Source organism: Hippoglossus hippoglossus, chromosome 5 (genome assembly GCF_009819705.1).
Source record: "Hippoglossus hippoglossus isolate fHipHip1 chromosome 5, fHipHip1.pri, whole genome shotgun sequence".
Taxonomy (NCBI): domain Eukaryota; kingdom Metazoa; phylum Chordata; class Actinopteri; order Pleuronectiformes; family Pleuronectidae; genus Hippoglossus; species Hippoglossus hippoglossus.
Genome location: NC_047155.1, coordinates 8,229,425 through 8,244,771, shown reverse-complemented (window position 1 = coordinate 8,244,771; position 15,347 = coordinate 8,229,425). Strand labels below are relative to the sequence as shown.

General features: G+C 39.8%; 1 protein-coding gene across 1 annotated transcript; it reads right to left on the bottom strand.

Annotated features, from left to right (window-relative positions):
* Nucleotides 1-398: 398 nt before the first annotated feature.
* LOC117761475 (E3 ubiquitin-protein ligase Itchy-like) lies at nucleotides 399-14,923 on the bottom strand. Its single transcript, XM_034585400.1, has 24 exons — nucleotides 14,790-14,923; nucleotides 13,687-13,757; nucleotides 12,806-12,947; nucleotides 12,207-12,331; nucleotides 11,236-11,367; nucleotides 10,679-10,727; nucleotides 10,326-10,504; nucleotides 9,857-10,094; nucleotides 8,993-9,088; nucleotides 8,599-8,773; nucleotides 8,318-8,387; nucleotides 8,104-8,188; nucleotides 6,916-7,044; nucleotides 6,509-6,581; nucleotides 5,850-5,921; nucleotides 5,655-5,743; nucleotides 5,270-5,429; nucleotides 5,014-5,147; nucleotides 4,654-4,794; nucleotides 4,396-4,516; nucleotides 4,179-4,283; nucleotides 3,815-3,911; nucleotides 3,626-3,698; nucleotides 399-3,095 (listed from the first exon to the last, which is right to left on the bottom strand). Exons 2-24 carry the CDS (start codon nucleotides 13,709-13,711, stop codon nucleotides 2,996-2,998), a joined length of 2,610 nt encoding a protein of 869 aa, XP_034441291.1. The 5' UTR covers nucleotides 13,712-13,757; nucleotides 14,790-14,923; the 3' UTR covers nucleotides 399-2,995.
* Between the last annotated feature and the right edge of the window lie 424 nt (nucleotides 14,924-15,347).

The window sequence follows — 15,347 nt, the reverse complement described above, 5'->3', positions numbered from 1 at the left end:
TGAGTTCACTTTGGGAAAGTTTTCAGAGTGAAAATATTCTATATGAATAGAATGGGACGAAGAGATGGTTAATGTCTGAGGAAGGGTTTTTGCTTTGATGATAATTTGTGCTGGTCCCAACTGGAGAGGCTCACGTAAATCTCAGTACAAGTGGACTAATTAAGGGTTTATACATAAAGTTGTATTTATTCTTTCAGGGAGACCAACAGGCAGGTGCACAGTATTGTTGATATTTCCTTTTTCCAAATGCTGGGAAAGCATATTTTTTCATGTTGCAACAGAACAATATGAAAAAAAGCGGTTGCCTTATGTTTATTTGAAGAAATATTCAAACAAAAGTATTTAATTGCATGTAATATAATAAACTTTGAAATAATTAGTACACATGACAACTCACCTACAGGAGCCCAGTGTTAATATCATTTTATTACAGTTTTTTTCCTCAATCAATCCAGTTCATTGTCACATGAAACCCATTCTCCAAATAAATAGTATTCCACCACTGACCTTCACTTATCCAAACAAAGCTTCAGCTTTAAAAAAAAAAAAAGAAAAACTATCAACATGATTTACAATGTAATCGTCACAACTAAAAACACCATTTTGCATATTTCTATACATTTAACTGCCAAATGGTGACAAACACAGCAGTGATTAAAAACAGTGAAGTGGTTAATTCAGCCAGTTTTGAAAGTCAAGGTGCTACGTCACTAGTTGTAATCTGTCAACAGGTTCAACATTTTAAATCACAATTATTTATAAGATAATAATCTCTTTACAAGCCGGGGCTCTGGTAGCTACACACGGAGTTTGTAGGTGTGTTTGTATATTGAATCACCGCCAGTGAACGAATACAGGCGGTGTGATGCGACTCATCTGACGCAATTAACTATGAAGCCAAAACTGGTATTTCCTGAGGGTCAGTACACCTGTCAGATCAATGATGGAGATTAAATCAGTAAAAGAACAACCAGCATATTTTGTATCAGCCTCATGAAAAGAAATGGTATGAAAAAAAAAGAAGCCTTTTGCATTTAGCTGGAAACTGAAGGGAACGCTGCTGAAATTCAAATTGTATTAATGAATTTTCAGAGATGTGGGATACATATAGAAATTTCATCATGTAAGGATGCACCACGCCACCTATACACAATACAGAGCAGTTTACTAGCGTTTAAAAAAATATCACATTACAATTCATTAATTTGGCTCCGTTCATATTACCCAACAAGACCTATGAATACACAGTAGGGACACAAGTTAATATCGTGTATGAATACGAATCCATTATTGTGATAGGCCTGGTAAGAAAATCTTTCAAATCCACAGTGATGAAGCAGGTCAAGGAATTTTAATACCCGATTATTTAAAAGTGCCTAAAAGGACAAATCAGTATTTAAAAAAATAACTGAAACTTAGTGGGTAAAATACAACCGATATTAAATATGTTATAATTCAGAGGATGTAAATAACTGTTGATGACTTAAGACTTACAAGTCAAATGGTTTACATAAAATGTATGAAAAACAAAAAAAAAAACTTTGGTGGATCGATTCCATAGATGTTCGATCAAAATCAAACTCCTGAAACTAAAAGAAAACTTTGTTGTTTGACATTAGTGGAGCTATTTTTGGAAAAAGACATGAAATGATCTATCTCTGTACAAATCTTAATACCTCACACCCTATAAAACTAGGGATAATTACTATTATATTAATTCAAATCCTACTGATCAGTTTAAGCCTGCAACTCAAGGGGGTCCTCTGCTTGTGTCAACTATACGCAAGGATATTTACAAAAACTGCTTTAGTCCCTTCACGAGTACAAGGTTCTGTGTCTTAATCAGTGATCTATGATGATGCTAAGTTCAGGATAACTACCAGAGAATTGGCTACCATTCCGTGGGCACATGTCGTTATTTATTTGTCCAAATGCTCCCACATCATCAGTGCCAGCTCGTAACTATCAAGAGACTTCCGCACTCATAAAGGGAGTTTCTATTATGGTCAAACAGGCTGATGTAATAATACACAGCACAGATTTAGGGAAGGCAAAGTTCATCAAAGCAAATCACATCCGTAGTAGTTTCACCATATTTCATGTTGGGAATTTAACTTCAATATTGTTATTAAAATGATGAAACAAATCACTTTTTGGCTCTATAACTGGCAAACGTTTTCTACAAAACTATTGCACATAAAAAATACAACCTTTCTTAAGAACAATCACAATGGTCTTACTGCTTAGCTATGTTCAAAGTTTGATCTCATTATCATTAAGTTAACAAATTAAACCTGTAAAATAATTATTACAGTTAGCATGATTATAATTATAAAAGTTGTTAAAAGAAATTTCACATGTGCTATGGGTCAGTCCAATCATGTGGAGAAAAATCATCCGTCCATCCTTTGGAAAAGGAAAAATTAAAACAGAGTCTGACAGATCCAAAACCATATATGTGCCCTTTGCGTCGCTTTGAGATATGAAGCTTTTTATTTCAAGTCAAAACACACAAGTATGGTTCTTTGCTCTGAAATGTTTCGTTCTGCATAGACCCCGAAAAGGCGGCTGCTAAGAAGTTACTACTGCAGAGATTCACGGGTAGCACATGTAGAAACTGCACTTGCGTAATGCGCAGCGAGTGCAGACATGACAGAGTGAGAAAGGCGTCTCTCTTCTCTTCCATCGCCTGATGATGGGCTGAACAGGGATGAGTAAGATCATCTGGATTAGGGAGCAACTGATGCGTGTGAAGTGAAACAGGGTGAGAAGGATTCACTTTAGGTCTTGTGTGATGCAAACTCAAGTGAAACTGTCTCACTAAACAGCTCAGAATCAGCTGTGGCTGCATATGGCGATGTGGACGTAAATAAAAAACTTGTTACATCCATCTACCAGTTATTAGCAGCTCCTGGCTGCAGGCAGAATCTGTTGGAGAGTGCTCTCGTCTGAAATGGCTCCTCCAGCCCTTCCTGCAGCTCCTTCTCTTATTGCATCACTCCTGCCCAAAGCCTTCAGTCTCTTCTATGGCGAACATGAGTTTCTCCTTCATCTGCTCGTAGCTCTTGTAAGGAGGGAGGTCCAGACGATTAAAGCTACATGGAGAAATGAGAGAAAAACTTTATCTTGAATTCAATGTATAACCTCTAATCATAAACCAAAAACAATGTAATGACAATCAATATGAAAAAATGCGATGATGAATTGTATTAAAAATTTTAAACAAAGATCATATTTTACATATCAAAGATTATTACCCTTATAATTGGTTTAAAACATACAATATCTGATGATCAAAAAAGGCTTTGACTTTCCTCCCTGTTCAATGTTGCCACAATAAAATTACCTGGTTACTAAACCTGCTGAAAGTGCTGCATTAATTATGTATGATGCTTCATAAAAACATTCACTAAACAAATGTTCTAAATTGGGATACAAAACTGCATTCTTACATGCTATTATACAATTCAAATACCTAATTAAAGATCAACAATAAAAGGAAGGGTTGAGAGTGAGGTGAATGAGAAATGACTAAGAGGGTTTGGTCATCAGGCCGGTTTGGATTAGGTATTTCACCAAACACTAGAAGTAGAAGGACGTGTGCGGCAGCAGACGCAGGTCTCACCATGTGTGGCTTCGTGGAAGCCAGTTGTCTTTGCCCACTTTCTCAATGCAGAACTTTTGGGGACCGTTGCTTCCTGTATAAATTAATAATCATAAAGACAATTAAATAACATACTGTACTATCTGTGTGTAAGTGTGTGTGTGTAAGTGTGTGTGTGTGTGTGTGTGTGTGTGTGTATATTTTAGTTACCCAACAGGTCAGCGAAGCCACCAACAGGAAGGCGGCAGGTTCCTGTGACAAACTGCAGCAGTCTCATCCTCTTCTCATTGTCCATCTCCTTCACAAACTGATAACAGATTATTCGATGTTAGTAGCACTTAACAAATTCTGGATGACACACTTCAATGAATCAATAATACTCCGACATTGCCATGTTCTTTCTTTATTTTATCAAAATGTTTGTACATTTTTGGAGCCACTGAAGATAGTTATGGCTGTTAAGAAATCCCCAAACTACTTTTATGAGAAGGGATAAATCTGTAATAGAAACAGATCTTACAGTTTGACTTGAACATTGCAGTCTGAGTCTGTGCAACAGGACATATGTACCAACCTGCCAGAACCAGAGAATCTGCTTGCTGCTTCGGGCATAATGCCGGTAGATTGTGCTTCGCTGCCAGTCCACCAGGTCGATCTCCTGCATTCCACACAGCATCACCTACAGGCAAGAGGGAAGCAACGTCTTTATTGGATGTAATCAAGTGTTTTTTCAAAGGATACAAGCATCCCAAATACTTTCCAGTTTTAATAAAGGTTGGATAGAATAGTACCTCCAACTCTTTAGCATCAAAGTACTGAAGATATTGTTGGGGCAGGACTTCATTGAAGCCCTCAAAGAACGCCTGAGTCTGCTCCTCCACACCTCTGGACAGCCGCCACTCTGCCACCAACCTGAAGACAAAGATATGAAGATCAACACAATAAACTCACACAGAGTGAAGAAGAACTGTGACTGCACTAGACAAAGTGAATGTAACTGAGCAGGATGGAGACAGATGGTGGGTGAGAGCAGAAGGACGCAGCCGTACCTGATGTATTCCTCCTTGTTTTCCTCTGTTACTTGGACGTTCCCTCCATCTGGTTTCAGCTCATGGGTGGTCACCTCCCCCAGGATCTCCTTGTCGACTGAGAAGAACATCTCCAGACCACACTCCTCTATGTTATTATCCCTGCAGGCCAGAGAGTTGTCATCAGTATTAACAAGTTAAAAATGTAATATATCTTGATGTGTACATTAAATATAAAAGGTATAAACTAGGCTACATCACAGCAGATCACCAACAAGCCAGTTTAGCCTGAACTTAAGCACCAGCCATCATGCACATGGCCTTGAGCTACCCCCCCCCCCCCACTAACTTGCACATTACAGTTTGCTTCCCCAGACCTACTTGATCCATATGAGGGAGTTGTAAAACTCTGGATCTATGGACTCAAGATCTTTGAGAGCAAGGGGTTTGTTCAGGATGCGCTTGTAGAAGGGCAGAGAGAAGCCAGTGTCGATGAACTTCCCGTGGAACAAGGCCTGAAAAGGAAAATGAAGGAGTGATGAGATGTATTTCATGGGCAAGATTAATCATGTCATTATCACCTTGTGTCTAAATATTGATGTGCACTTGGGAGTATGTTGACAAATAGTGCATTTACCATGGCAATGAAGCGTCCTATGAACTTGAAGTACTTCAGGTGATCAGGGTTGATGTAAGAGGCCGGGTTGATCTGCAGACAGTAGTTGTCCTTGCCAGCATACTCAAACAAACAGTACATGGGGTTCAGTACCTCATGAGACAGCAAGAAAAACCATTCCCTGAAAAAAATAGAACCGCAGAGGACAAAAAGAAGTTTGGGTGAGGTGGTTTGCAAATCTTGCAGATCAGGATAGAAACCATCACAAGATGTTACGCTGTGATTACAACAGCTTAAGTGTTTTGTAAGGTAAGGGTGGCATCCAAAATGTCACAAATGAAGACAAAACACACCTAATGAGTCACACAATCAAATGGAACTCAAGAGAAAATTCAGTGGAACTAACCTTGCCACACCACCATAGTCCAAGCCCTCCTCCCCGGGGAAAATGATCCACAGTCTCCGCCTCAGATCTTGAGGGTGGAAGCTCATGATCTGTGAATGCAGATCGAGGATTAAAACAGTTCCACACCCGGAGCTGACAGGGCCGTGATGTTAAATAGAAAAACAGAGTGAGGGGACGGTGAGTTCAGATCATCACCTGTTGAAAGGAATCCTCAAACAAGGTTTTCCTGCTGACGGTAATCTTGATGTGCTGAGCCATTGACATTTGCTAAAAGGGAATGAAAACATGAAATATATATTATAATACTTACATTTTGTATATAAATACTTACATTTTAGATAACGTGTATACTTTTGCACCAGCAAACTAGTTATGTACATTATCATATCAGTACATATATATCATAGTAAACAACGCTGTAAATTTTGCTGAGCAACAGCAACCTCTGCAGCCAGTAAAAGCTAGTGGCTAAACGGTGGATATTCCCAAACCAGAAGTGCTGTCGCTGTAAAAAACAAGCCAATCTCCATTTGAAATTCATTTAAAAAAAGTTTCTTTGCTGAAAATCGGACATGAATGCTAGTTTCTAGTAACTTCTAGTCGTTTTTAAACTGATCAGCAGCTCAGCATCACAGTTATGTATCACAACAACAGTCATTCAGGGTGCACAGTGGATATGAAAGAGGCACCGTTCTCCTTATTGCAGTAAGCATATCATTGAAAGGATTTGAAGCTATTCTTTTAAGGTAAGTTGGCAACATTTTTTAACTGAAAGTAAGTTGTATAAAGTTATTTTGAGAACCAACAACTTTATCATGAGAGATGAAGGATGTAAGCACCAGTGTTGCACGTACCTGACACCAGAACCTGAAGTATTGCACTTTGGCTTTAAAGTCCCTGACATAGGTTATCTGTGGCCCATTCTCACTGTGGAAAAGATCAGAGGGAAACTCATCAGATAAACAAAATACATTTAAATAATGTGCTGTATAGGGTTGATGCACATTGGCCTCTGCCTAGGGTTTTTCAGGTTAACACTGACCACAAATGATCATGAGGATCAGCTGACATTACACTGATCTGATTTAAACATGCACTAATAAAAATCTTTATCTACTGTCGTTTAATTATTTACCCTGGGTAATGCAGACCATGGTGAATATCTCAATTACATAGTTCTAATGACTATAGGGCTCAAGCTTATTTAAATAAAAATACACAGAGAAAACAGCTGTGAGCCAGTTTACACCAGATAACTTACAGTGAAGATTTCCCTGTGCGAGGATCAATGTAGGTTGTGGTTCGTCTGTTGTGGTCCACAAAGTACGGAATGCCATCCACAGTGAACCTCATCTCCCAAGCCTCTGGCAGAGGTTTATCATTCAGCAGCCTGAACAATACAAGAGGGAATATACATAAAACCAACTGTGTGACATTACAAGTGACTCTGGGGAACTGAATATATATATAAAAGTGTCCTAGTAAACAAGACAAATACTACACAAGTTAGTAAGACCATCAATATCTTCACATTGGAATAACAGTTTGCAATATATACATTATATGTTCCTTAAAACAAATACCTTGGGGTTTGTCAATATATATTTCATTCAATATAATTCAAAATCTTTTACTAATACTTAAATCCCCAAAAAATCTTTATTCATTTCCATTTGAAAACAGAATACAGAAAATGTAATCCTCAGATTTACATCTTATTTGAAAGAACATAAACTAAGAAAGATTTAAAAAAAGATACCCTTAAGATATATAAAAGCAACTTTATATTACGTAACACTCATTAACTGGTCAAGTAAACTGTGTTTAGTCAGATGCTCTTTATTATTTGCACCATTAACTTCCTCCTTTGTACCAGTTTACTAATGATTCATTGTAAACATTCATTGGAACAGTTTAGAGCAATTATCCTGCAATAAATCATTAACACCATGTTTAAAAGCAGTAATTTATGTTGAAAACGCTTGTTGTTATCTTCAACCTTTAACATTTTGTATCATCATAACTTCTAAATTACTTGAACGTGTTTGTGCCCAACTACTGGACATTGTTAACAGGTCTTCAGTCTCCCGTTCACCTGGTTGGTTGATATGTTCTCATCCGGCCAAATTCTCATGGTCGAACAATAACTGTAACATTAATAAGTTCTTCTACTTCAACTAATCAATTTGAAGAGTAGATGCAATATCTATCACTCAGAACCCTGGACCAGCTAAAACAGATTCTCTTCTCTGAGCTTCATCATGAATACAGACACCAAGTTGGTGACAGAATAGCGCCTCTCACAGGCAATAAGGCAAAAGTACAGTTTAGGTAGTTATCCTCATTGACAATATTACACACCACTTAAATGGTAGAATAATATTGCATCAGTATGACAAAGAATGTCATTGTCAAGATGCACACACACATTAAAAACACACACGCTCACCCTTGCCTCCTGGGGTCCTCCCACTGTGTCATACGAGTTGGATGATGAACAAAATACACTCTGCCATTGGTGTCTGTTCTCTTTTCTGACGTAAAAAAAAAAAGAATGACATATTTTCGGCAGTATTCATTTACTTTAAAACATATCTACTAAAACATCCCTTTTTTACATTTCAGTGACAACACCTAAATGTCTAAGACTCAGTGATATTTACCCCAACCATGTGGCAGAGGTCCCAGTGGGTCAAACTCTTTATTGGCTGTAGTTGCCAACTGGTCTTGGAGCTGAACAAGAAAGAAAATGTGACACATGTTGATTAAGACGAAACGAAACAACTGCATTTACCAATTTGTATGAGGCAGTTGCTCCTAATCTATGATACCCTCAAGAGGGCTGTAGTTTTATTTTGTAAAAAAACGTGAACAAATGTTACAAATCTTCGAACTGTGTTTCATGAACAACAAAGATATTGACTAAGATTGTGATTCCTCTCACCCCATAAATGAACCTCTGGTTAAACTGCTGCATGGCTCCCTGCAGCTGGCTGCGCTGGTGCTGCCACTCCTCATAGTTACGCACTGACTCCTGTGTGGGACGTTGCCACGTAGTGGTTCTGGTTATGTGGTCGACGTAGTACACTCTTCCCATCGGGTCCACCCTGCGCTCCCACCTACAGGAAAAGGTCAGTGTTGAGAATGTTGGCCAAATGGCAAATGCACCAACCTGATACAGAAACACAATCTGTTCAAGAACTGCGACAACATCACAGACACTAATTCTAATGTTAAGAAATATAAAAAATGTCTGTAGATTTTTTCATTATAATATGACTGCACACTAAAACAGCAACAATCACATTAGTATCGATGGTATCAAAGATAAGTTGTACCCTGAAGGCAGCGGGTCAGGTCTCTCCCAGGTTGTCCTTTTCTCAATGTGATCCACATAGTACATTCGACCGTTTTGATCCACCCTTTGCTCCCACCTCCACGATTCAAACAAAACAGAGAGCAAATCGGAATAAACAGGTTTAGAAAGGAGACAGCAAAAAAATATATTCTATAACTGAAAAGGAAAATAGGACATGTCATTTCCTATCATGCTCTAACGTTTATTTAATTGTGTCGCAAATCTCACCATTTAAGGTTTTATTTTTTATCATTTGGTTGAGACTTGATGTTCTCGACTTAACACAGATGCAGGCAGAGAATTTGCATCAACTCAACACAAACAAACATGGAGTGTGAATATCACTCAGAACTGGCTAATTCTGAACAGGAGAGGGACAAATACCTAAAGGTGTGGCTACTTCTGTCACTTGGATGTGGTTATGGTGTGAAAAGGATGACAGATCATTAAACCATACTTTGCTGGTCCACAGATCAATAAACCATACTTTGCTGGTCCCCACAACGCACTAACACCACTAACCTCTTTTACCAAATACGCAAGAATCATGTCAAACCATAGAGTGTCTACTGATAAGAGAAGTACAGTCAAGTGTTCAAAACAAACCCAGACTCCGACATTACAAGAGACTGTTGGTCTTTGACATACAATATGGAAAGTGGCAGCCAATGTAGCTTCTGCAAAAGCATCAAATCATAACATTGATAGAGGATTTCACAGAAAATGTGCTATGTCATGATCTGCATTGTTATCTTGAAATCATCTATATCAGGATGAGGTCTTGGTCATATTGAACAGCCCTACCTATTAATTTTGAAAAACAGTGAAGCAAGTGTCTCTTTACCCTGGTGCCAAGGGGCCGTTGCTGATGGGTGTGACTCTTGGAGTTGCAGCAGTTGCAGCAACCACAGCAGCTGGCGCTGTGGCCTCTGGTTTGGGACCAGATGCTGTTGGTGGGGAAGTTGCAGTCGCTGCCCCCGAGTCATCCTGCTGATCTGAACCTCCACTGGCAGACACCTGAGAGGAGCCATCAGAGGCTGGGGCTTCACTCAGCTCGCTAGGGGAGGAACTGCTCGAAGAGGCTGTGGAGAGGAGCAGGGTCAAGGGCAGAGGAGAGAACGAGTAAGTGTATGAATTAATTAGCTTCTTCCCTGATTGCAGGATTAACACACGCTGCTTCTGTATACAAAAGAGGATCCAGAGTATGTGAGACTGTGAAAAGAATGGTATGTTATATAACTAGAATGTTCAATGAATGAGGCAATAAATTGGAAAGTCCCTAATGTCACTTTGATATCTCATGCGTTTCCTACTTGGTGAGGCTGCAGGTCTGCGAGGCGTTGGAGGAGGAGGTCGGTTTGGTCTGGGAGGACGCGAGCCAGTGGAGCCCCCTGGTGACCGCGGTGGAGAAGCAGTTCCATTGACAGCATGACCATTTGGTACTATTACCCAGTCCTCAGAGTCACTGGAGGGAGACGTGTCTCTGCTTGACCTGGAGATCAAAATGCAAATATTACCACTTACGTCACTTTACAGGCAGAGTACGTTTTTTTAACCAAAAGTAAAATGAGATTCATGACTCATAGGCTTTTGTATTACCAAACCCCTGAACCGATGATATGCACAAACAAGCATGTATGAGTCTAGAATTAAAAGTCTATTATACCTGTTTCCAGTGTCTCCATTTTGTTTCGCAGTTCCATTTTGAACAGCAGCTAGAATGACATAGAAAAAGAAAGCAACTGAAATGTATGTAAACAATGTTACATATCGCACCTCTGATTATGTAGCACAAGTATGTCATCTAAACTCACTCACTGGGACGGCAACATGCCTTCTTGTTTGGTTCAGTGTGCACAAGCAAAGACCGCATGACAAGAGGTCTTCTAAATGGCAATATAACTAGAAAAACTATCACTAACTATAACTATAGCAACCATGCCCATCTGCCCACAACAGAAAGCTCCACAGCACGCCACCAAACTCAGAAGATTTACATTCAGCCATTAAATAGGATCAGTTGCCTATTAAGTAATTTCGTCATCAGTGTCAGAATGAAATGTCTCGGTTAGCATTTCAGCAGAAGTTGATGACTGTGAAAGTGATTACGAATGAAAAAGGAAGAATCTTGCAGTAGACTTATAAATTAAATGATTTTGGATTGTAACTGTGGTCAACCTCGTGTTTCTTGTTGTGTTTACCTCTGTATGGGTGTTTTCTTACCATGTTCTGTCTCTGCTTGGGCCAAGGTTTCAGGATCCACCTGCATGCCGTCCAGACAGACCGACAGGTCACCTACGACATCCTTGGGGTCCCTGTCGGAGCTCAGCTGCAGTGTCTGCACCACCTCACACACTGGGATGGGGACGACATGTTGAACACATGAACTCATCACTCAGTAACAGAAGAAACAAAACAAAAACACTTGCTAGAGTTGCCCTGAAGTAGACACAATGTCCCATGTATTCATGCACTTCCTCCTGACACTATTTTCAGCCCTCGGGGAGTATGGGACTTTAAAGATGGCAGTATCTCTCAGCTCAAAGCACTTTAATCACATGAGGCAATGGGGCCAATATGGACAAGACTTATGTCACATGTTTGTGGGTGCTGACCAGGTCTGAAGGGGAGCCATTGTATCTAGTTATAAACACACTCTGAGCAAAGAGGAGGTCATTAACTTAGGTGAGGCCTCTATCTCAGTTAAGGTTGTTATGCTTATCAAAGCCCAATAAAGCATTCCCATAACAAATACCAGCAGATATGCACTCTTACATATTACATGTCCTAAATGTGCACAACGTCTGCCAAATATAACATGCTGCTGATAGACATGGACGCACAAAACAAATATTGAAAGTGAGATTACAAGGGATATTACTTTGTTATTATCCTGAAATATATAAGCCTGCAGTGGGAGCTCTTTCCTGATGACCTCATAATGTTCTGTGGGAATCAACCTCCCCCTGAGCCTGGAACTAATAATGCCATATTACACTTCTTCAGCAATATTTCTCATTCTAGTAACTACAAACAAAGCACAATATATCCAGACAGCAGAATAAGATCCTAGTTGTCTAATGTCAAAAAGTGTAAAGGTTAGTGAAAAGTGATAAATATATTTGATTGATTTTCAGAAAGACAAAAAAGGAAGTTACAATTAGAACAGCCCATAGAAAGTAGTGTGAACTCACATTTCAGTTCATTACTCCTGAGGGTCTCAAGGATTTCCAGTGTGGCCATCCCCAGCAGGATATCAGCCTTCAGTGTCTGGTGGCTCCAAACACGAAAGATCAGTTTGCTGACCGGAGTCACAATTCTGTAGAAAAGATGAGAAGATGAGCCGAGAACAAGATTAAGGATGATCTGCACAACTGCTCGTTGTCAAATAGTTAGCTTTGAGGAAATCCATCAGTGATGGTTGTGGTATTATCTTTTGTATTACAAACTGAGTGAGGTCCACAGTAAAGGGCTAAAACATATTCTATATATTTGAATTAGTAATCACTGCAATGGAATATGTTTTCAGTAGAACCATTTCAGCACTTTTGAGCTCTCAGGTAGGAACAACAGACATGAAGATAGTGAAGTGATTTACTAAACACTTAATAAATTATTGTGCGATATTTTACTTGCAAAGCAGAATTAGAACTGTGTAGACTCAATTGCTATTTTAATGAAGATAGATCCGATATTGGTCATTTAATTTAGTTTTAATCATTAACATTTCTATTATGGTCTATGAGCCATTTGTTGAGCTGCTTCTGCTCCAAATGACGAGAGTCTTACTTACACTGTGAGAGCCTGCTTCCATTTGGGACTGTGCGTGTTGTTGCACTTCTCTGTCTTCTTTGACTGGCCGTCCACAGCTACCTCAACATACGGACTGGGGCCGAACCAGTTCTTTTTGTTTTCCTTCAGCCTGGCTGAAAGCACTAGAAAGAAAACAGCCGCATTTATTAAAACTGAACATTTTACTCTTTATGAAGTTAGGATTTATTGAAGGACTGTTGTATATGTAGCATTAAAAAGATCCTCCAACCAGCTAAATCCATTAATGTATAAGTATATACAAATCCCTACTTCCTGTGACCCCCACTGAACACAACAACAGTCAGTGACAGATCTCTGAACCTGCTTTTAACTACAAAATCTGAACCAACTTTGGCAGCGACTATCAAAGGGCAATGATTAGCTGCCAAGAAAGCTGTTGTAGGGAAGTTTGTCTGACATTCAGTCCAAAAGATCATGTCCGTAGCTGCTTTTGTTTCGCTTGTTGTTAACACACAAACCGTTCTCAACAGGAAGTAACAACAAATCATCCGCTCTCTAAGGCAAACACACAAGCGGAATGAAAGGTGGGTGCAGGCGATATTGATAATTGTTGCTACACATCCCAGTGACGCACTCATACAGGCCCCACACAGACACTCCCCTACACTACACAACTCGAGACAGTCAGACAGACAGCCCTCTCCACAGTTAGTGACTGATCTGTGACTCGCATGCAACCCACACATCTACCTTTGCCCCAACACTAACCGCAACCTGCAAGTTTCCAAAACAAAAATCAAACGACCCTCACCACTGCAACTTTATCACTTTGTCACACTTGTTTCCTAATTCTTGTTGCGAGACAATTTTACAATTCTTACAATAACAACAACAACTTACCCGTGACTTGCAGTTGGGCCTTCATGGTTCATCCATAACACTGCAGCCTTGTTCGGCTGCACCTGCGACAACTGCAACCAGGGACAGCAAATGTTAACATAGGACACTTCATGCAGGTGAACTGTTTGAAGAGTGAGCGGGCATGTAGGCTGCTCAGGTAAACTGTGGAAACCAGAATAGCCTGGCTTTACCTACAATGGCAACTATGGATTAAAAAGTAAATCCAACAAAAACAAAAGGGCTGTAGTTGCCTTTACAGTGAATTAGTGTTTCTACAGCCTTAAATTATTAATCCACAATAATATTTCAGATGAATTTGCTGTAGTGCATGAATTTAATTAACTTATTTTGCACATATTTTTGACACATCTTCCACTAAAAGGCAGCATAACTTAATTCACTGGCCTTATCTTGCTCTAGAATCACTCGCTGTGAATGTGACACCTCTGTTGCCGTGTCTGCTACATGGAGATGTGAAATGTCATCGTTCAGACAAACACTGCGTCCTCAAGTAGTGATTTGTGTCCAAACTACGTCAAGAAACCACCGAGTACCTTCCATAACAGGAAATCCCTTCCGTAACTCAGCCACTATAAGCCTCACTAAACCTGCCTTTGTGGAGCGGAACAAGTAGATGTCTTAGCTCCACTGCTGCGGGCAGGCCGGGTGGGTTGACACCGGTAAAGACAGATTATGTGGAAAGACTCAGACAATCAACAGAAAGTTGAAGAGGCGACATGTTCCCCCCGCTGCTACCTGCAACGTGAAAGGCAGCTGCCCATACAACATGTAGCTGTGCGCGTTAGCAGCGGGGTTAGCCGAACAGGAGATTAGTCGTCAAGACAACTTCAAACACCACGTTCCACCGGGACATTGTTGTTGTATTATTCACTATAAGGATAATGGGGATGTCGTGAAGTGTGTATTTCGAACAGAAAGTGTGAAGTTCCGCCACCTGGAGCAACTTCGCTCGGCCGACCGTGAGCTTTAGCATCAAGTGACGTTACTAATGCTAACAGCAGCCCGCTAACTCATTAGCTCCCACCGTCCGCTGGAGGAAATCGTACATTTCTCGCGAAAGTGACCGACGTGGCAGTTCGTACCTGGTGTGAGAAGACGACGGGGAGACACCGACACTTTTCGTTTCAGCGATAACTAGACTGTTGACAGGGAGCCGCCTGCCATCATCAGCGCGGAGTCGTGTTCCGTTAGCTAGCACAGGACCTGCTCTTTCCGGTGCGGCGTTTCAAAACAAAGGAATGCAATGCTTTAAGACGATGCATTAAACTGAACATTAGCTTTGAAATTTGAACTATTTATTGGTTTGTTTATTTATCTTCTGGAATTATTACTCACAATTTTTAACAGATAGTTTAAGGTCCCAACAATAACAACCATCGATAAAACAGAAATTCTAATAATGAGCGTATCTCTATGTAGAGTTATCACCGGTTACAGACCTAGATTTAGTCATTTTTTATGACACAACGGTTGTTTTTATTCAGTTATTTATTTGAGGCACCTTAACTGCGTTTTGAAATGTGCAATATAAATAAAATGTATTATTATTATTATTTGATATTTTCTTAGTAGCAGTAGTGTTAGAGGTACCAGTAGATGAATTACCATGTATTACTAGTCATAGATTATTTGCATTATAA